The sequence below is a fragment of the Populus alba genome, chromosome 11 (genome assembly GCF_005239225.2).
Source record: "Populus alba chromosome 11, ASM523922v2, whole genome shotgun sequence".
In the NCBI taxonomy this organism is placed as follows: Eukaryota; Viridiplantae; Streptophyta; class Magnoliopsida; order Malpighiales; family Salicaceae; genus Populus; species Populus alba.
This window is the reverse complement of record NC_133294.1, coordinates 2,267,065-2,289,970: the sequence shown is the minus strand read 5'-3', so window position 1 is coordinate 2,289,970 and position 22,906 is coordinate 2,267,065. Positions and strand designations below refer to the sequence as shown.

Genomic DNA, 22,906 nt, shown 5'->3' with positions numbered 1-22,906 from the left:
TACATGTCATACATTTATCATGCATGTACCGAGATGAAAAGTAGGTTCCCCTACCTGATGTCTACTACACTGGACTGAAAAAGATGGGAAATGAAGAAAGGGGTTAGAGCGAGGCTCATTGTCAAAAGAAATTGGAGTATCGAAGGTGAAGTAGCTAGACTCACAATTGTTTGAGCAAGCGTTAAGCAGTAAGAAAGAAGAAAGGAAATGTCTGCACATCCTTCTATGGGAACATCGTTAGTCTACGGGACACAAGAAAAATGATTGGTTTTTGTTGTCAGCATTCCACCGGTAGTGGCCACAGCATCGATGCTTTGCCTTTCCTTCATTTCAGTCATGAATAACAATATCAACACCTTCATGCATCAATTCAAGAGGATCTCCTTTCTGGTTTACCTACATTGTCAATAGTCATTGAAAGCTTTCATATCTTCCAAGAGCACCAAATAGCTGCTAGCTTTCTGTGCTTGGTGCGTTGGCCTTCTTTCCAGCCATCTATATTGTGAACTCCATTCTGGTCTAGCAACATAGGATACTGATATAAAAAATGAAAGAAGACTGAAACTTCAACAAAGTAGAACTACCTCTACAGGTGTCTGTCTGCTGCACAGTCAGTGAGGAATTGAAGGGAAGACAAATGAGTTTTAGATTCATCAATTGATCTTTCAGTTGAGACAATGCATGATTCAACATGGTGGTAATTGTTGCTACCCAATTTTTGACCCATGTTTTTGATATATTTTCAAAAAATCCAAAAATAAAGAAAAACAAAGAAAATCCAAAAAATATGTTTTTTAATATATTTTCGTCATTTTAGCATTTTCAACGTCGTCTAAAAAAAAAGAATTTAAATATTTTTTTAAAGGGTCTTTTGAACGCGTTCAACTTTTCACGCGTTGTTTTTTAAAATCATTGATTTTCCTCATCGAGTCGACGTTGATATTGCTCGTTTTAAAAAAAAAAAACAAAAAAACAAGAAAAATCAAATTTTACAAAAACAAAGAAAGTTAAGGGACCGATTTTGAGGCTGAAACAATATTTTTGCCTATGTATAGAGAATTTTGAATATTGAAGGGAGAGGCAACCTAAGAATTTTTTTTCTTCACCCGAAATCAGCCGCTCCCCCTGGCCCAAGACCATTTTTTTTTCAGCTGAAAATCAGGCACTCTGCCCCCCACCCAGGTCTTCTTTTCCTTGTTTCCAGCCGACCACCTACGCTCCCTCTCACGGTCATTAATATACAGCAGCTCCCCCTCACCATGGGCACTCACTCTCCCTGGCCCTATGCAAAACGAACACCAGCCGCCCCCCGCTGGTTTTCATTTTTGACTCCCTGAGCCGCTCCCCGGTTTGATTTTGGCTGGCTCCTGAAACCAGCTGGTCGCCCCTTCTCTTTGAAAAAAACAGAGAACCCCTCTCAGCCACGGGGGGTCTGCTCCCTTCTTCCCATTTTTTTCAAGACTGTAGCCGCAGCTTTTTCCCCCATTCCCTTCCTTCTCCTTTGGCTCAAAAGAGCAGCCATCACCATTTTCCCCATTTTCGCTCATCTTCAAAGCCAAAACGGAGAATCAACCATAGCCTCACAGCCGGCCTATCTTCTTCCCCCTTCGTCATTTTCCCCTTCTTTTGGCCAACTAAGAGCTGAGCTCCCTCAATCAAAACAGAGCCCTTCCCCCTCCGATCCTTTGTTTTTTATTTTTTTTTCTTCTTCTCTCGTTTCCTTCTTCCAGCTGGCGATCCCAACCTTTACAAAAGAGGAAAGCCACGGTTGTTTCCCCCTATTCACTATCATCTCCCATCTCATCACAGCCCCCGCTCATAACACCCCTCTCTCCCTCTCGGCCAGTTTTTCCCTCACCCTCTTCAGCCATAAAAAACCCAAGACAGCCCCTTCGTCTCCATCCCGCCGGACCCATCAACACTGAAGCGCCTCTCTCGGCAGCATCTTCTTCTTTGATCAACTCAGCAGTGACCCACAACCCCAGCAGCGGCGCCCTCTCCAACACCGAACAGCCCCAGCAGCGACGCTCCCTTCTCGGTCGTTGCTCTTCACTGCTAGCCACCTGAAACGGAGGAGAAGAAGAAGGTGACCGATCTGCAGCGAAGCAGATCCAAAAGAACCCGAGACCAGATCCGAAAACAAGGAAGAAAAAAACTAAAACCGACTGCTCTTTGGGTGTTTTTTTCTTGTTGTTGCAGGTGGCGGTGACCTTCACCGCCGGCGAGTAAAAGAAGAGGAAACAGAGACGAGACGGATCCACCGGTTGCTGAATTTCTCAGCGGTGGCGCGTGGATCCACGCGCCGGCACTGTTCACGCAGCCCCCAGAAGTCCTTCCCTGTAATTTTTGGAGTTTTAGGGACTATTGTGTAAATTTTGAATTAATTAATGTAAGTTTTATTTATTTGTATTTGTATTTGATTTTGTATTTGTATTTGTATTTGATTTTGTATTTGTATTGTGATGTAAAAGAAAAAAGAAAAAAAGAAAAGAAAAGAAAAGAAAAGAAAAATAAATGATAAAAAGAAAGTTGTGTGTGTTTGTATTTTTATTTTATGTTATTGAATTATAAAAATAAAAAAAAGACAAAAAGATTTAATTGTTAATTTAAGTATGGTTAAATATCTCAAGGACAAATAAAATCAAGTTGTATTTTCCATGAAAATATGAGAACAAGTTTCTACATATATTCGGGGATTTAATAACTGATTTATTCAAGCCTTAGAATTTGATTAATATTTTAAATTTTTAAATCACATCAGAACACGAAGCAGCTTACCTCAGGTAGGGTGTGTTAGGGATGTTAATACCTTCCCTAACCACAACCAGTCCCTTACCCGCGATCTCTGATAAGACCAGTACATCAGGTTTCCTAGTAGCCCTCAATGAATTACTAGGTGGCAACTCCCATGAACGAATTCAAAGCAAACGGAACAAAACGAGAAAAAAAAATAGCCAATCGATGCCGTGCGCAGGATTTTTTTTGGGGTGCGACAGAATGGCGACTCCACTAGGGAAAGGTGTTGTTTTCAAGTTTATCGGACTAAGCTTTGTGTTTTGATGTGTTCAAATTTTTTTTTTGTGCTTTGTTTTATTTATGTGTTTTATTCATGCATTGTATATAATTCTCTCATGCATCACAAGTTTTAATTTTTGAAAGCACACACAAGTTTTAGGTTAGGTGGGGGACTAGCAGCTTACCTTATGACTTGAGTCAAGGTTTAAGTTTGTGTAAACCCCAACTCTTCGTTGAGTGCTTAGACTGGTAATAGTTGGACACGTGTCAACCAATTACCTACTAGGCCCCTATATTGCCTTTACGAGGCGATCACTGGGACAACAAGAGACCCTTTTAGAGACCAAGTAGCAAACCTACCTTGTGTCACGTAAAATGAATAGAGCCTGTCTTTAGGATGTATGTGCTATTGTTTTGCATTCGAGCAAACCCTTCTTGAAGCATCTTGAACTCAAGACTTGTGGGTGACACAATGGCCGTCACTCAGAAAATTTTCATTGTAGAGTTTGGGTAAAAATCACGATTCTTGTTCCATCATACAAGAGTTACGACCATATTGTCACCCCTCGAAGGTTGAGTTCGTCATATAGATTACATATTCATACATTTATCATGCATGTACCGGGTTGAAAAGTAGGTTCCCCCACACAAGCTGTGTTGCACGTGATTGAAGAAAAATGATGGAGGTGAAGAAAGGTGTCAGATAGAGGCTCATTATCAGTTTGAGTTTGAGAGCATCAAAGATGAAATAGCTGGACTCAGATCTGCTCGAACAAGTGTTGAGCATCAAATGGAAAGAGAATGTCTGCACAGTCTTCTGTGGGAACACTGCTTGTCCACCGTCCAATTGAAGCTGCCTCTCCTTTTCAGTCATGAACAACAACAGCAATGCCTTCAGTCATCAACTAATGACAACCCTGTTTCTTGTCCAGTTGCACTGTTAAATGTTCATTGCCTCCACATCAGCTAATGGAACCAAACAACTACCGGTCTCCTGTACATGGTGCATTGGTCTTCTTTGAAGCTACCCCAATTATGAGCTCAATTCCATTTCAGCAGCACAAGATGTTGGTCTGAAAAACCATGATTAGACACTGAACTTCTACGTGGCAGAGCTTTCTCTGTAGAGATTTATTTGTGGATCTGCCAATGGGAAATGCAAAAAGGGATGTATTAATTTCATATGCTTTGAAAATTTTTCCCACCAGTGGCACGAGCAAAACATTGTAGCAGACAGAGGAGTTAGGCCTAGTCTGAAAATATGAGCAGTCGTCGAACTTCAACCCGGCAAAGCTTTCTCTACAAAAATCCATTTATAGCTCTGCAAATTGGGAATGTAAGAGGGGATTTATAAGTTGCATATGCTACAAATTTTTCTCTCATCAGTTTCAGCACGAAAACCTCTTAGTAGGTTGAAAAGCTAGACCTGGTTTGAAAAATATGAGCAGACATCAAACTTCAACGTAGCAGAGCTCTCTCGGCAAGAATCTGTTTGTGGATCCGCAAGTGAGAAATCCAAGAAAGAACACAGTAGTTTCAGATCATCTATGATTTTCCTCCAAACAGTGTCAGTACTAAAACGCAAAAGTAGAGAGAAGAGACATGCCTAGACTGAAAAACATGAAGAATACTGAAACTTCAACAGAGCAGGACTTCCTCTATAGGTGTTTGTTTGCTGCACTGTCAGTGAGAAATCGAAGAGGGGACAAAGGAGTTTTAGATTCATCAGGTGCTCTTCCAATAGAGGCAATGTGTGATTCCACACGTCGGTAGTGGCGATACTACAAGTTTCTGTACGCTGCCAATATTACCAAGCTGTTGGAAAGTTTTCTAACAATCCGCAACCAACCACAACAACATTGGAAGATTGAAATGATGTTATGAGGATTTGCCGAAGAATTGAACAAGCTATGAAGAGAGGAAAGATTGAAGGATCTGCCATGGATTCCAGAACAATGATGAGAAATGAATCAGAAGATGACTCTGACGGTGGGAAACCTTAATTATGTGGTATAGCCAGGTCTCACGGTAGAATCAATTGCTCAAATGTCTTTGCCAATATGGGACATTCCTCTGCCACTTAAGTTTGTCGACCAACATCTGCCAGATTCCAGAATTTTGCTTGACTCCGACAAATCCCATGCAACCACCAATTTCTAGGTGGTTCAATCTGGACAGGAGATGTGTTCTCATGGTGGGGGTCCTCAGCCATTTTAGTTAAACAGATGCAAGAGTTTCAAGAGTCGAGCTCAATTTGTGAAAGATGATGTCATCAATCATTTTCAGAATGACAAGTGATCGGAATTTCTTAGCAAAACATAGATATTGCTAGAGGAGCTGATCCAAGAAGGAGTTAAACTGTCAAACATTTTTGTTATGGATTTTTGCCATTTTGCATTTTGTTTTGGGGATCACATCTCATCCTTGAACGAAACATGTCTTTTATTTGGCTTCTTGTTGTTTTGAAATCAAGAGATACTTCTTTCAAAGGGTATTTTGACAAAATATTTTGATCAAACTCCAACATGCAATAAAGGCTAATCAATCCTGAAGATTAAAAGTGTTTTGATTGCAGAAATGACTCGATTCTTGTTGAAATGACATGAGGTGACCAAACAAATTTTGAGCTCACACATAAAACTGAACCACACATCATATAGCTAAGTTTTAACAGTATGCATAATGACATGTAGTGGTTTCGGTAGCTATGGACTCGTGAATCATTGACTCTTACAAGTCCAAATCATTACACTAGATGGGGTCAAAATTTATCGGTTCTAACCGACCTTGTTTGAAATGAGAAAAGACCATCTTTGATATCCCTTCACTTCCTAAAAATTATATCCTTTGCAGTCCTATTTTGAGCCTGGTAAAATATTTTTTTCAAAAAGAAACCCTGACTAGGATCACACGCCACACTAGGGGCAGATTAGAGATATGTTGGAGACATTGATATAATTAATGGATAAAGGGGAAGGCTTAGAACAAAAGTCTAATGATTGAGAGAGCGCGAGAAGAAAGCATATAGACTGGGGGCATATAAGAAAATTTTGAGGAAGGCTATGAGTTGAATTTGCCTTCACTTAAAGACAAGTTAAAAAGAAATGGAAAAGGAATGTCTATCAATTCTAAGAGAGGCAAGGCAGTTTTCAATTGAGAAAAGACAATAAATGCCAAAAGTCAACACTAGAAAAATCGATGCTTCATATCTTTTGGTGTGTCTAGGATAAAGCCTCTAATGTCTTCAAAATTAGATTAGTTATTCATCAAAGAAAAAATTGGATTTGCGTTATGACCTATGTTAAAAAAATTCTGATATTTGAGATTAACAAGGTTATATGTCACTTTCTCTACAATGATGACAAGAGAAAGAGAATCGATGAATAGTTAATGTTGATCCTAAGTCGTTGAAACCCTCAAACACCTTTTGAGCCTTTGAAATTCTTTTCTTTCATAGCCATGAACCATAGCCTACATTACGTGCTTTTAAAAGCCCTTTTTAATCAAGCAAGCAATTTGAATCGATAAATAGCGCTTTCAAAACTTGAAGAGCTTTTCCATAAGGGTCGTGACTTCATGAATTAAGCTACTGGTTATTATGCATGCTGATAAAATAAATGCTAAGAAAAGAAACAACCTTTCTTGATAAAGCCTGAGCATCTTGTTTTTGAAATTCATAAAAATGTCACCTCATCCCAGACCATCAAAAGATATACCCAAAATCAGAGTTTAAAGTGGACACAAAGAACCATTTTAGTCTTACAACGGGTCATTTTTGTTTTCAAGATACAAGACAATCAAAGGACTGCATTGAATGATGTATGTTGGGTCTTTGACCAAAGAAGTTTGAATTTCAAAAGAAAAAATAATAATTTCAAAAACAGACAACTCTCTGATTTCATTTCAACAATTAGACTTGAATAGACATGACCTTTGAAGTATGAGATTTGATTCTAGAACAATAAAGATTGTCAAACAAAGAAGAACATTTATTGAGTTTGCGGAATCCTTGACATGAAATGACATCAACTCTTCTCAAAACTCCTTGAAACGTTGACCACCTGGGGGCAATACAATGGATCCTTGGAAGAAAACAAATAATATTCTAATCAGCTGGGGGCAAAGAAAGAATTAGATGATGAGTCGTCAAAGTTCATCAGAGTTATGTTTAGCATTTGACAATGACAAGAAAAAACCTTTTTGAGTATAAACCGATGAACAAACTTCAAATCATATTGGGGGCAATGTTTTTCAAGACAAATCCATGATCTAGTGCACTTTAGCAGCAATTGATGAGCAACGCTGCACTAGAAGGATATTTTCATATCTTCATTTTGGTTTATCATCTTCAACATGGTTATGACTTTGAATCAATGCTATCACAAAGTTGCATGTGAACGAATGCTGGAAGGATGCACCCACCAAGACTGACTGTGGGACCATTTGTCTTGAAGCTCAAATGCACACTTCACCGCATGAATATGGGTGATAGCATGAACATCATTGATGATGCCAAAGCAGTTATTTTCACGATCTGATTTGACAAGCTAAGAGGAATCCATAGAGAAATACATCGCGCTTACAATGATGAGCTGTTTACGGCAAAGCATGAGATCCATGTCTGGATGACTTGGCAGTTCCATGAAGGGCTGTTGACCATACATACTTGAATGGTGTTTCAACCGAAGGCAAGTTCATGACTGATTAACAATCTTGATGGGGTGTTGACAGGATGCACACAATCAATCAAAGGATAATTCTCAGAAGAGTCCAAGAGAGAAAATCCTTCATGATGAATCAAGCAGTACCACACTTGGGGGCAGGGTCAAGCTTGATGAACGATGCAAGCGGTAATTGTCGAAAACAGCCCGGGATGGGCACTGCATTTACAGCTGAGTGGATGACTAGCACATGAATGCGCCAATGCATCAAAAGAACAAAGAAAGCTTTGGGATGCAAACTAGGGCACCCTATGACGATGGAGCATCAAAGAAGGGGGGACCTATATTTCAAATCAGGTAAGGATGCATGCATATCATCTAACCTCAAAAAAAAAAAAAAAAAACAAACCATTTGCACATATTTTTGAATTGTTACAGGAAAATCCTTAATGAGGTCCAGCAAGATGGTGGAAAAAGAAAGAAGCATGGTGGTGATGATAATAAAGAATCGGTTTTGATCATGGAATAAAAGGACGATGGGATAAACCTTACCATTAGGAAAATCCCAAAGAAATGAAAAGATCAACCTTGCAATCGGGAAGCCTCGAGTTTTCAACCCTTGCAGTCAGGAAACACCGAGTTTTAAAACCTATGATCGGGAATTTATTCAGGAGCACCAAGTTTTCTAGCCCTTCTTCTGTCATCCTCTCAGGACTTCGCCAGGTAAGTCCTATTTTTTCACACTTGTCATATCACATTTTTTCATCTGGTAGGTCACTCATGACAATGAGACGCACTTCTTCATATTTTTTTCCATCTTGGGTAGGTCACCCATTGAATGAAGACTACAATTTCATATTTTTTCCCATCCGGGTAAGGTCACCCATGACAATGAGACCACACTTCATATTTTTTTTCCATTTTTTTGGGTAGGTCACCCATTACAATGAGACCGCACTTCACATTCTTTCTATTTGGGTAGGTCGCCCATCACAACGAGACCACTTCATCATATTTTTTCCACTTGGGTAGGTCACCCATCACATGAGACCACCATTTTTTTCTGGGAGGTCACCCATTAGAATGAGACCATTCTCCATCTTTTTTTTACCTGGGTAGGTCACCCATAAGAATAAGGCCAATCTTCCCCCTGGGTAGGTCACCCAAAGAATGAGACCACTCTTCCCCCTTTCCACTTGGGTAGGTCACCCATCACAATGAGACCACCATTTTTTCTGGGTAGGTCACCCATTAGAATGAGACCATTCTCCATCTTTTTTTTTACCTGGGTAGGTCACCCATAAGAATGAGGCCATTCCTCCCTCTGGGTAGGTCACCCAAAGAATGAGACCACTCTTCCTTTTTTTCCACTTGGGTAGGTCACCCATCACAATGAGACCACCATTTTTTCTGGATAGGTCACCCATTAGAATGAGACCATTCTCCATCTTTTTTTTACCTGGGTAGGTCACCCAAAGAATGAGACCACTCTTCCCCCTTTCCACTTGGGTAGGTCACCCATTACAATGAGACCGCTTTTTACACATTCTTTTGTTCCAGTTGAATGAGATCGCCAGATGGGATCTCATGTAGCTTTGGTTAAAGGGAATCTCCATATGAGATTTCAGGTTGACCGAGTTACACACATTCTTTGGTTTTGGTTAAAGGAGGTCACCCGATGGGATCTCAGGATAATTAAAAAAAAAAAAAAGAAGATTGTTGATGAAGTGGATATTGAGCAAACAGAAAGATAATTTTTTCTTTACAAAGCTTACTATGCAAAACATCGAGGATTTTTGCTTCGTAAGCATTGTAAAGAAGGGGCATCTGTTGCTACCTAATTTTTGACCCATGTTTTTTTATATATTTTAAAAAAATCCAAAATAAAGAAAAACAAAGAAAATCCAAAAAATATGTTTTTTTAATATATTTTCGTCATTTTAGCATTTCAACGTCGTCTAAAAAAAAAAGAATTTTAAATATTTTTTTTAAAGGGTCTTTTGAACGCGTTCAACTTTTTTCACGCGTCGTTTTTTAAAATCATTGATTTTCCTCATCGAGTCGACGTTGATATTGCTCGTTTTAAAAACAAAATACAAAAAAAAAAGAAAAATCAAATTTTACAAAAACAAAGAAAGTTAAGGGACCGATTTTGAGGCTGAAACAATATTTTTGCCTATGTATAGAGAATTTTGAATATTGGAGGGAGAGGCAACCTAAGAATTTTTTTTCTTCACCCAAAATCAGCCGCTCCCCCTGGCCCAAGACCATTTTTTTTTCAACTGAAATCAGGCACTCTGCCCCCCACCCAAGTCTTCTTTTCCTTGTTTCCAGCCGACCACATACGCTCCCTCTCACGGTCATTAATATACAGCAGCTCCCCCTCACCATGGGCACTCACTCTCCTGCGCCCTATGCAAAACGAACACCAGCCGCCCCCCGCTGGTTTTTCATTTTTTTGGCTCCCTGAGCCCCTCCCCGGTTTGATTTTGGCTGGCTCCTGAAACCAGCTGGTCGCCCCTTCTCTTTGAAAAAAACAAAGAACCCCTCTCAGCCACGGGGGGTCTGCTCCCTTCTTCCCATTTTTTTCAAGACTGTAGCCGCAGCTTTTTCCCCCATTCCCTTCCTTCTCCTTTGGCTCAAAAGAGCAGCCATCACCATTTTCCCCATTTTCGCTCATCTTCAAAGCCAAAACGGAGAATCAACCATAGCCTCACAGCCGGCCTATCTTCTTCCCCCTTCGTCATTTCCCTTCTTTTGGCCAGCCTAAGAGCTGAGCTCCCTCATCAAAACAGAGCCCTTCCCCTCCGATCCTTTGTTTTTTATTTTTTTTCTTCTTCTCTCATTTCCTTCTTCCAGCCGGCGATCCCAACCTTTACAAAGGAGGAAAGCCACGGTTGTTTCCCCCTCTTCACTGTCATCTCCCATCTCATCACAGCCCCCGCTCACAACCCCCCTCTCGGCCATTTTTTCCCTCACCCTCTTCAGCCATAAAAAACCCAAGACAACCCCTTCGTCTCCATCCCGCCCGACCCATCAACACTGAAGCGCCTCTCTCGGCAGCATATTCTTCTTTGATCAACTCAGCATCGGCCCACAACCCCAGCAGCGGCGCCCCCTCCAACACCGAACAGCCCCAGCAGCGACGCTCCCTTCTCGGTCGTTCCTCTTCACTGCTAGCCACCTGAAATGGAGGAGAAGAAGAAGGTGACCGATCTGCAGCGAAGCAGATCCAAAAGAACCCGAGACCAGATCCGAAAATAAGGAAGAAAAAAACTAAAACCGACTGCTCTTTGGGTGTTTTTTTCTTGTTGTTGCAGGTGGCGGTGACCTTCACCGCCGGCGAGTAAAAGAAGAGGAAACAGAGACGAGCCGGATCCACCGGTTGCTGAATTTCTCAGCGGTGACGCGTGGAGCCACGCGCCGCCAGTGGTGGTGACGCGTGGATCCACGCGCCGGCACTGTTCACGCAGCCCCCAGAAGTCCTTCCCTGCAATTTTTGGAGTTTTAGGGACTATTTGTGTAAATTTTTGAATTAATTAATGTAAGTTTTATTTAATTTGTTTTGAATTTGTATTTGTATTTGATTTTGTATTTGTATTTGTATTGCGATGTAAAAGAAAAAGAAAAAAAGAAAAAAAAGAAAAATTAATGATAAAAAGAAAGTTGTGTGTTTTTGTATTTTTATTTTATGTTATTGAATTATAAAAATCAAAAAAAGACAAAAAGATTTAATTGTTAATTTAAATATGGTTAAATATCTCAAGGACAAATAAAATCAAGTTGTATTTTCCATGAAAATATGAGAACAAGTTTCTACATATATTCGGGGATTTAATAACTGATTTATTCAAGCCTTAGAATTTGATTAATATTTTAAATTTTTAAATCACATCAGAACACGAAGCAACTTACCTCAGGTAGGGTGTGTTAGGGGTGCTAATACCTTTCCTAACCACAACCAGTCCCTTACCCGCGATCTCTGATAAGACCAGTACATCAGGTTTCCTAGTAGCCATCAATGAATTACTAGGTGGCGACTCCCACGAACGAATTCAAAGCAAACGCAACAAAACGAGAGAAAAAATCGCCAATCAATGCCGCGCGCAGGATTTTTTTTGGGGTGCGACAGTAATGGCAAAGCTATTGAAGGGCTTTAACAAGCCTCAAACAACCACAACATTAAAAGATTGACATGATGTTGTGAGGATTTCCAAAAGAATTGAACCAGCTATGAAGAGAGGAAATATTGAAGGATCTGCCATGGATTTCAGAACAATGATGAGAGGTGAATCAAGATCCCCGACACAGCGGTGCCCACAGATCCCCGATCTATGTGCCCCTGGTCTCCAACCCTCCTCCCACAACTGCTAGGATCTATCACTTGGAGAAGGAAAGAACAATGAACCGAAAACAAAAAAAACAATAGTAGAGAATAGATCCAAAAAAGAAGACAGAACCGGAAACATTGTTGTTTGCGTTTTTTGGTGTTTTGTAGGTAACGACAATCATTTGAATGAGGTTTCTTCAGATCTGAATCTGAATCTGAAGCTATGATCCCTTTGTCCGAAAATGAGGTTTCAATTACTGAGTTGTATCCTAGATAATGGTTTAGATGCAGAGATTTAATATAAAACCAGTTTTGTGGTTTCAGTCAATCATTTGAATGTTTGGATTGGGATAAATATTTGACATCGTATCAATGTTTTAATTACCTTAGAATATCATTTTGATGAAATACTTTTATTTTTTAACAGTATGTATTATTGTTATAAAAATAAAAGAGCATTTTGTTACCACTTTTAAATAGAAAAAATAAAGTTATTAGAGACAAAGAGGACATGTTTTCATGATTTGCCCCTTAACAATTAAAAATTAAGCCCTCGCATTGTTATAATATTGGAATCATTTTATATAAGAGAAAAAAAATATAATGAAACATTTTTATTTTTCATGATGGTAAATATGTAATTGAAATTGATATATATATATATATATATATATATATATATATATAATATATATATATATATATATATCTGATGAAAAAAAATGAAATGAATTGAAAGAATAAATTAAAATTTGAGTCAAGACAATTATAAATTGGAACTTTTGAAGACTTAATTGAACTTTGGATTAGTTTAATTAATCCAATCAAGAGCTTAATTGAATAATAGATAAGTATGGGCACTTAATTAAACTTGAATTTAGTTTAATTAATGAAACTAGGAGATTAATTGAAGAAATACCAAACTTTAGGGTTGATTCGGGTTAAAATGGCAAGAAATTAAAGTAAAGTACCATTATGTACATAGTGATAAACTTAAAGGGCTTAATTATAATTTACCAGGGGGCTTGATTACAAAATTGCAGAACATCAGTTACCAAATTGAAAATGGCTATTCCCATCCCAAAACGGCGCCGCTTTAATGGACACTGTTCATCTTCTTAAGCAGAACAAACTGGAAGAGGAAAAGCCGCTTTGCGCCTCACGATGCGTCTCCAACATCAATGTAACGGTCTTGTGAGTCCATTTCATTTGCCTTACCAATGCATGGCATTCTATGGCTTTATATAAGCCAGAGGAAAGCCACATGCGGTGGGGGATAGAACCGAGGGGACATAAGAGAAAACGCTGGGGGAAGACGCAAACAAAGGAAATTTCAAGAAACAGAGGGGAAGAACACAAAGAAAAAGAAAAACGAAGATCAGGGAGGAGGAAACACACATAGGAAAAAGGAAGATAAAAAACACAGAGAGAGAACCAAGAAACTAGGGGGGAAAAGGAACAAACACATGTGACACAAAAAAAAAAAAACAGAGCAAACACAGTAGAGAGAGAGAGAGAGAGATCAGAGAAGAGGAAGGGACCCATAAAGTAAAAAAAGAGGGCAGAGAGAAAGAAGACTAGAGAAAAAACAAGAGGAAAACTGAGGAGGAGAAAATAGCATCAGCCGACCAGCCCTCCATGCGTTTTCCCTCCCCTTTGCATTTTAATTATTGTGTTCTTGTGAGCAGTTCACGCACACCTGCGAGTTAAAAAAAAAAATCCAACCCGGTCACTGGCTTGGACCAGCTATGTCCAGTATAGCCCATACAAACTGGATTGTAGGCAGCCCAAAAATAGCCGAGGCTGGATTTAGTCTCAGGCCTAGCCAACTCAATCTATTTTGGGTCAAGAGATGTATTGGCAAAACACAACCTTTTGTTTTACTTCTTTTGATTTTCACTTATTTTTGTTTTAATATCCGGTCAAACAAGCTCTTTTTTATATTAGAAAATTCAAGAAAAGATTGAAGATCTTTGTTGATCTATTTATGGGTCCCTTGCATTTTTTTTTGGGTTGTTTTGTTTTAAGATATTTCACTGCATATTTTGATTTATGGATTTTTATTGTGAAATGCAACTCCAATATACAATACATTTTTTTTCTTTTTTAAAAAAAATTAAAATAAAAAATATGTATGCATTGTTTTAAATTTATTTTACTAGTTTATTCATTGATGCTAGAGGTAAGAATACCATATGTTTTTTTGTTACGTAATATTTATCAATGCTAGAGTTGGAAGTATCCGTAGTTGAATATATACTAATGCTAGAGTTAAGAATATTATCATCAATAGCATAATATAACAAATCCTTAGTAATTCAATACAAAATCAGCAATTTAGCCTACCTCATGTAAGATGCTTAAAGGGTGATAATATCTTTTATTTTGTATAACCAATACAATACTATAAAATCTCTGCTAATTAGTTAAGGTTCCTGATGACTATAATACTAGATGACAACTCTTTAAACGAGATATTTTAACCTAATGGATTCAGACAGTTAAGATAAGAATAAGATGCCAGAAATTCTATTCTTTCTCTCACATTTAATTTTTTAAAGGCACCACAATTTCGGGTGTGATATAGGAATAATATCAATTCATGACTAATCATGACAACACCATTACATTGATATCAATTAGGATGATTTTGTTTCAAATACTCTAAGTTTTATTAAGTGAGTTATAACAATACAAGCTTCAATTGTTTTATCCATTATTTGAGAGAGGTTTTTTTTTTTTTTGCTATAAACAAAATCATCATTGTCATTATTTGAGAGTTAGGATAAAACTTTTGGCATTGATGAGATTTTGTCACCAAGAAATTTTTTTTAAAAATGCATATCTTCAAGTAGTAGAAAAATCTTGGAGAAAAAATATCTTCAAATGATGTAAAGATCTTAGTGTAAATTCATTAAACAACTATTGTACTCTTTGAACTTGAACTAGTGAAAGAATATAATACTCAAGTATGGTTTTGGTACTTGAGGTGTTGATGTAGATTTGTGAAACCACATTAAAAACGATTTTGCATTTTCTTTGCCTATACTAGTTACTTGAAACACTTTAATTATACTGTTGGTTAATTGTTTTTATTTTAATTAGTTGCAATATTTTGTTATTATTAGTGCTATAACTAATCTTCCCTAGGTGTATTGTTGCCTTATTCCTAGAACAACATAAAATTGCTTCTTACCTTAGTCTAAGTCCTCTCCTTTTAATTTAGTCCCTAATTATGTAATAACTCTTCAATTTAGACTGTAATACAACCCAACTAAGGCCTCATGCAAGCCTAGTCAAGGAGAGAATAAGGATAAAAGGAAGAAAAATGACAACTAACCGCCTAGATTAACACATCTTGATTGTGCCCTTTACCCAGGTTGTGATTTTTTGGTCGAGGGATGATTTGCATGGTCTTCGTTTAAAAATAAAACAATAAATTATATCATGTTGATTTTTTTTTAAATTAAGCCTACCCATGCTTTTATCTATTATTTGGGATATTTTTAGATCTAATAAAATATTTTGGTCATGTTGAGTTAACTTACACGTAGTCAATTTGATACTTGACTTATATAAATACTCAGGTATTTATATAACAATGGAAAAGTCGATATGATATTGTTGTCTTCATCATAACGTACACATGGAACAAGTTAAAACTAATTTTCTAATGTTAACTACGACCATGCGCGTGGGTATTTATGCTAGTGATTCAGATATTCGCTAATTAATGATATTGTTTTGCTATTCCATCATCAAAGTTTTTGAAATCAAAAAATATAAACAGAAATACTGAAAAAATATTTTTATCGATAATTTTATTAATAAATTCGTTGATAATAAAAAATATTATTACCGGTGCGTCTGTTCTATATGTAAATCCATTTGTAATAATATTTTTATTACCAAAGAATTTACTTATAAAAAAAAATTACCAAAAAAAAATTCATTTATATATTATTTTTATTAATGATTCCGTTAATAAATTAATTATTGATGGAATATGTATCTATTCTAAGACTATTAAATTTTATAGTGGCAACGCTAGTGTGGGACATCTGGTAGGTCCAATCCGGTACAAGTCTTCAAACCAAACAAGAAGTTAGTATGGGATGAAAAAAAAAAAAAAGTTGCATGTGACTGAGTCCAACTTTGAAGGCGACAAATAATATCTTGATCTCTCTATTGACTTTTCTTTTTTTTTTGTTTTTGACTGAGTCTTTGAATAATTTTATACAGTCTAAAGGCAATTAAGCAGTCAGGAATTGGGACCCCAAGTAAAAGTCGCCATTTCACACTGTGATACCGATCATTTCCCACCCACTACCTTTGCCACAAAACTAAAATTCATTGATATATAAATAGATTTTTTTAAATAATCTACCTAAATACAATAAATAAATAAATAATAAATAAATAAATGGATGATACATTGATATATAAATAGATTTTTTTTAAAAAAAATTCATATTTATAATGGATGATACATGAAAACAGAGAAAGAAATCAATTAGATTTATTTTGTAATAAATCAATTAATCACTTGGATTTCTCTAAGAAAATCCCACGATTTAACCTCAAAACTTCTTGATCGATTCTTACGCGGAAAGTCAAGATATATAGTACTTTCCAATAGATGGCACCATCGAAATTGCTACCTCTTTTTTTGTCCTAAATTCGTTAACAAATTGGCCACGCCAATGTGGCCAATAGCCTCTTGGTATATAAAATACCATCTATGCAAGGGATTTCTTTCACGAAGAAAGGAATTGTGAACAGAAGTTAATATTTCCTTTGATGAAATGGGCTCTAAAACTATCGTCTCTCTTCTTTTCCATGTTATTATCGTAAGCATCACTCTTACCGGTGCTGAAGTCTGTTATAACACAGGAAACTTTACAGTTAATAGCACCTATGCAAAAAACCGAGACCTTGTTCTCCGTTCACTAGCTGCCAATGTCACAGCCAATGGGGGTTTCTATAATACTACAATAGGTTTAGGCAACGACACAGTTTATGGTCTTGTGTTCTGTATGGCTTCCGCATCAGCTGAAATTTGTTCCAGCTGCGTCAATTCTGCTATTCAAACTCTCATGGCAGCATGTCCAAACCAAAAAGAAGCAATTTCATGGGGAGGGAATCCAGTTCCATGTATTGTACGTTATGCGAATCGTTATTTTTTTGGATCACTTGAGCTATCTCCTCCTCAAGCTGGATATAATACGGGTATCCTTGACCCATCTTTTAGAAAGTTTGATCAAATTTGGAGTGGTTTGGGGGATACAGTAATAAGAGCTTCCACGAGCTCATCCAGGCTTAAGCCAGAAGCTGAGACAGCAGACCTAACATCCACTCAAAAAATTTATGTATTTATGCAGTGCACTCCTGATGTATCACCGAGTAATTGCAGAGAATGCCTACAAAAATGCGTAAATGACTATAAAGGTTGTTGCTACGGGTATCAAGGAGGTTATGCCCGGAATCCAAACTGTTTTTTTCGGTGGGATTTGTATCCCTACTACAACTTATTTCCTCAAGTAACATCTCCATCTCCATCTTCATCTTCTCCACCATCTCCTCCATTTGTTATTAGTTCTCCTCCACCAACCAATCCCACAATCAGGATAGGTAGGCTACCTTCTTTTTCTATACTGAAATCATTTCACTTGTTTCACGGTTTCCAGTTTCATCTTCTGTAATTTCTATCTTAAACATGGCGTGCTTGGCAGGGAAGGAGAATACTGCTTCTCGGACAGTTATTTTTACCATCGTCCCTACAGCTATCTTCTTGGCACTTGTTATCCTTATTCTCACCATTTTCTGTTTTAGGAAGCCAAAGCAAGAGGTCAAAAGTAAGTTATTGCTTATTGTTTCTTACATAATAAACAGCTTGGGTTCATTAATACGAATCAACTTCACTAGATAATTTGTTTTTCTTCCAAACATCCTACAAATTAACTCCGGAAACAAAACATTAACAACTTGCTTTTTGTGAAGATTTCGATGAAATTAGTATCACAAAATGCTGGGAATTCAAATTCGCCACCATCAAACTTGCAACAAACGACTTCTCTGATGATAATAAGCTTGGACAAGGTGGTTTTGGTGCTGTTTACAAGGTACTTTATTATAACTAGTAGAAAATAAACGGTATCAATTTTTTTTATTTTAAAAAAAAGAACTTTGAAGGTTAATTCATTCTTCAAATTGATGCACTTAATTTTCTCTGTTTCTTTTTCTCAATGGATATATATGCTTCAGGGTATACTTGCAGACGGACAAGCTATAGCTGTAAAGAGATTATCAAGTAATTCCGGGCAAGGAGAAGTTGAGTTTAAGAATGAGGTACGGCTACTAGCCAAACTTGCTCACCGGAATCTTGTTAGGTTACTGGGGTTCTGCTTGGAAGGAACAGAAAAGCTTCTAATCTACGAGTTTGTGCCTAATTCAAGTCTCGATCAATATATACATGGTAATACTGAATTCCATATTATCTTATAATTGTTTTTTCCTCATCATTTTTTTTTTATCAAGATCAATTCATGTTTGTAAGAGAATTATAACTAGTGTCAAATTCTATAGACATGTTTTCCGAAGTTTCTGAAGCTCTCATTTTATGAACGCTTAGATCCAAACAAACGATTCATCCTGGGTTGGGAGAAGCGCTACAAAATCATAGAAGGCATAGCCAGAGGGATTCTGTACCTGCATCAAGATTCTCAGCTTCGGATTATTCATCGTGATCTCAAGCCTAGCAACATTCTGTTAGATGGAAACATGAATGCTAAAATTTCAGATTTTGGAATGGCAAAGTTAATGAAAACTGATCAAACTCATGATGCTACATCGAGGATCGCTGGAACCTTGTAAGTCTAATTTATGGCAATAATGAAAGAGGTGTGAATACTGATTGCTTATGATTCGCGCCATTGCAACTAAGATATGTTAACGTACCATTTCAGTGGCTATATTGCTCCAGAGTATGCATGGCAAGGACAGTTCTCGGACAAGTCAGATGTGTTTAGTTTTGGAGTGCTTGTCTTAGAGATTGTGAGCGGTCAAAAACCTAGTTTCCACAATGGAGATGACATAGAGAACCTTACGAGCCATGTAAGTACAGCTATCTACAAATCAAACACGTCATTGAAAGATTTACACGGATATTTACCCTTCAATATTGTGAATTCACTTCGGATAAATTTTATAGGCATGGAGACGTTGGAGGGAAGGGACTGCTTTAGATCTTATAGATCCCATTTTGAGGAACGGCTCAACAGTTGAAGTGATGAGATGCATCCACATTGGGTTACTCTGCGTTCAAGAAAATGTAGCTGACAGGCCGACAATGGCTTCAGTTGTTCTGATGCTAAGCAACACTTCTGTTACTTTACAAATACCTTTTGAACCAGCACTTTTTATTAGCAGCAGAACATATCAACCGGATTCTTCATTGAGCTATACTTCAACGATGACGCAATCCCAGCTTAAGGCTATCCCACTATCGAAGAATGAGATTTCAATTACTGAGTTAGATCCTCGATAATTTCCTCATCATATAGCGAAAGAATGGGGTTTGTTATTGTTAAGGAAATAATGAAGTAAATATTCTTGATTATTTCCTAATTAATAAAAGGAAGAAATCAAGGGATTGAACATTTCAAGAAAATCACAAAATTATTTCAATCATCTTAAAGAAGATGATGGAACATCTTGTATAATTTGTTCTATTCTTTTTCATTATATGTTTTGTTGTATGACAATATAATTTTTACATGAGTTGAATTAAATATATATACTTAAATTATGTAATTATAATATTTTTTTATATTCTAAATTTCTACATTGTATTAGAGCAATTTAATTATATCATACTTCAAATATTAACTTTTCTTTTTTGGCATGTGACTTTATATCGTCTATTCAATCACTTTAAAACACTGTATTTTTAATATTTATTTTATTTTATTTTCTGCCTTCTATTTTATTTATTTATTTCAATGATTCATCAAATCGTGAATTATTGATTCATCTTCCTATTTGGAGTATTTACTCGTTTATTGCTATGAAACAAGTATTTACTCCTTTAAGTCTATCATTTATTGCTATGAAAACCATAAATGTGCCTTTTGTGGCATAACTTTTCTATTTGGAGTATTTAGTCCTTGTTTATTGTTATATCCGAGAAGAAAACATGAATTTTTGCCTTGAATTTGATTTACGGTTGTTCCCGTAATATTTTTATGTTGCAAGCATACAATAAGCTCAACCTAATTATTGATTAATAATGATTGTTTATTGATAATGGTCACTTTAATAAGCAGGCAAGGCTACCATGACAATACAGGTGATGTTAATATATGCTCATGAAAATTAAATTCTCATTGGTATGTTAAGTAATAATCAAGGTAAATAACCAATAAAAAATGTTTCTTTATTATTATGTTTGTATCCCTACTCTTTTGAAGACTCGTCACATCAAATAATTAAATCTATTCATTTTTTTATTGTAACTCATTTTTTTATGTTAATTTTTTGATATTTTTATGTAGTATATGTAGTTTGTTTGTATATTTACTTATTTTATAGCTTTTTCCTAGAAAAATTTATGGTATAAAGGTATGATTTTGTACTTGTTATGGTTTGTTTAAGATTTTAAAAAATTATATTTGTTTGTCATCTGATGAAATTAAGTTTGATTTTATAATATAGGCGTAGTATTATAAAAACATTTCACAATTTAAATATTTTTTTAGTTATTATTTTTTATTTATTTTATGACTAGTTTTTTTTTTCAATTTTTTTTTCAAGAAACATATATAATAGTTGATTGCATAAGAGATACAAAGACAATTCTTCAACCCATCCAAAACTCAATCTGAATTTATGGTTGGATGTTGAATCTACTAGTAGGTATATAAATCAAGTTTACAGTATTTCTAACACTACGAAAAAGGATATACAAGTGCATTGAAGTGTCTTTGACCCTATAGCCCATGTCGCATGTCACCCGTGCGGCATCGGCTGGCAATTTTTTCATTTCGTTGGCATGATTCATCGGGATTCGCCACCTGGTATTTAATTAAGGGCTACTAGGAAACCGGATATACTGGTCTTGTAACACCCCACCCCACTAGCAAGATATTGTCCGCTTTGGGCCTCCCAGACCACCCAGGTCCCCCTCACGGGTTTGTTCTTGGCAGCCATGCATGGCCCTAAAATGCGTCTTACTAGTCAAGGTGAGCATACACTTATAAGGCTCTGGCTCTGGATGCTCGCTTCCGATGTGGGATCTTATAGGTCTTGTCAGCGATTCACGGGTAAGAGACTAGTTGTGGTTAAGGAAGGTATTTGCATCCCTAACACACCCTACCTGAGGTAAGATGTTTCATGACTTTGATGTGTTAAAGAAGTTTTAAAATTATTTCTTTTCATCGGATATTAGAAATACGACTTACATGTAAGTTCATAATTCTTAACCCTGAGCAAATCAAAATATTAAATTATTCTTTATTCTTTGCAATTTTATCATAAAAAAACTTTCATAAACAAAATATAAACAACACATTCACTTTCACTATACTTTTCTTTTTTTGTTTTGTTTTCTTTTCTTTTGTTACATCCTCACTACAAATTATAAAAATTCAAAACTAAACAAAATTACATTAAACAATTTAAAATTTAAAAAATAGCCCCTGACACTCAAAAAATTACAGGGAAGGCCTTCTGCAACTGCAGGAACAGTGGTGGCGTGTCTCCTCCACGCTCCGCCACCACTGGCAGCGCGTGGGTCCACACGCCAACGCAGACAAACCCGAACAACTAGTGGATCTGGCTCGACTCCGTCTCCTCTTCCCTTCTGCACCGGTGGTGAGGAGTAATGTCACCTGCAAAGAAAAAAAAAAATGCAAGCAAAGTCTCGGTTCTTCCCCCTCTTTTTAGATCTGCTCTCTTCTGGTTTCTCTCTTTCTCTAGGTTCATTGTTCTCTACTGGTTGCAGGTTCGACCGTTGATTCTCGGTTGGAGATGAGGCCGCTTCTGTGGGCGCCATTGGAAGAAGAACTACTGCTTGCCGATGAGGGAGACCGGTCTGAGGAGACGGGGAATGGCTCTGTTGTAGGTGGAAGGAGAACGTGAGGGGTCCTCGGTTTTGCAGGGAAAATGGCAATGGGAGGGGTGTTGGGTCTGTCTTAGCTGAGAGCGAGAGCAACAGCCGAAAGAGAAGGGAAGGTCAGACGGTGTGGAGTCTTCGGGTGGCTGGTTTGAGGGAGAAGGAGCAACCACATGGAAAAGGCTAGGGGAGGTGGCGGTTGGCTTTAGAGATGGATCGGGATGGAGACCGTAGAACCGGCTAGGAGAGGAAAGGTCTAGTGAGGGGGACTGCTTTATTTGGGCTGAGGGAGCCAAGCTCTTGGCTGGCGAGAAGAAGGGAAACAATGATGAAAGGGGGGGCGGCTTGGAGAAGAGATAGATTTAGGGTTTCTCGCCCTTTTTTTTTACTCTTCAAACTACCCCCTCCCTTTTTTGTGAATTTCTCTCCTCTTTGGAATTTTTTTTGACTTGTATTTATAGGTAAAATGTTGCTTGGTCCTCAAAATTGATCCCTCAACTTTTTTTTTTTGTATTTTTTTGAAAACGAGCAATATCAACATCGACTTAATGAAGAACATCAATGATTTAAAAAATGACACGTGAAAAGTCAAGCGCGTTCTAAAGAACTTTGAAAAATTAAATTATTTTGAGACAATGCTAAAAATGCTAAAAACGATACAAATATATTAAAAAACATGTTTTTCTTTTATTTTCATTACTTTTCACTATTTTTGGATTTTTCAAAAAATTTATCAAATAGATAAGTCAAAAATTGGGTAACAACAACCTAGATCGAGCCGGTAATCAT

General features: G+C 37.0%; 3 protein-coding genes across 3 annotated transcripts; all 3 read left to right on the top strand.

Moving 5' to 3' along the window:
* Positions 1-16,811: 16,811 nt before the first annotated feature.
* Positions 16,812-17,708, top strand: LOC140956154 (putative cysteine-rich receptor-like protein kinase 30). The gene has a single exon (XM_073412631.1). It carries the CDS (start codon positions 16,812-16,814, stop codon positions 17,706-17,708), a length of 897 nt encoding a protein of 298 aa, XP_073268732.1.
* On the top strand, positions 17,692-18,558 carry LOC118031913 (cysteine-rich receptor-like protein kinase 10). The gene is made up of 3 exons (XM_035036426.2): positions 17,692-17,861; positions 18,007-18,128; positions 18,271-18,558. The coding sequence occupies exons 1-3, from the start codon at positions 17,723-17,725 to the stop codon at positions 18,508-18,510; spliced, it is 501 nt and encodes a 166-aa protein (XP_034892317.2). The 5' UTR covers positions 17,692-17,722; the 3' UTR covers positions 18,511-18,558.
* Positions 18,559-18,786: 228 nt separating this feature from the next.
* On the top strand, positions 18,787-19,552 carry LOC140956153 (cysteine-rich receptor-like protein kinase 8). The gene is made up of 3 exons (XM_073412630.1): positions 18,787-18,875; positions 18,972-19,119; positions 19,217-19,552. The coding sequence occupies exons 1-3, from the start codon at positions 18,787-18,789 to the stop codon at positions 19,550-19,552; spliced, it is 573 nt and encodes a 190-aa protein (XP_073268731.1).
* The last annotated feature ends 3,354 nt before the right edge of the window (positions 19,553-22,906 follow it).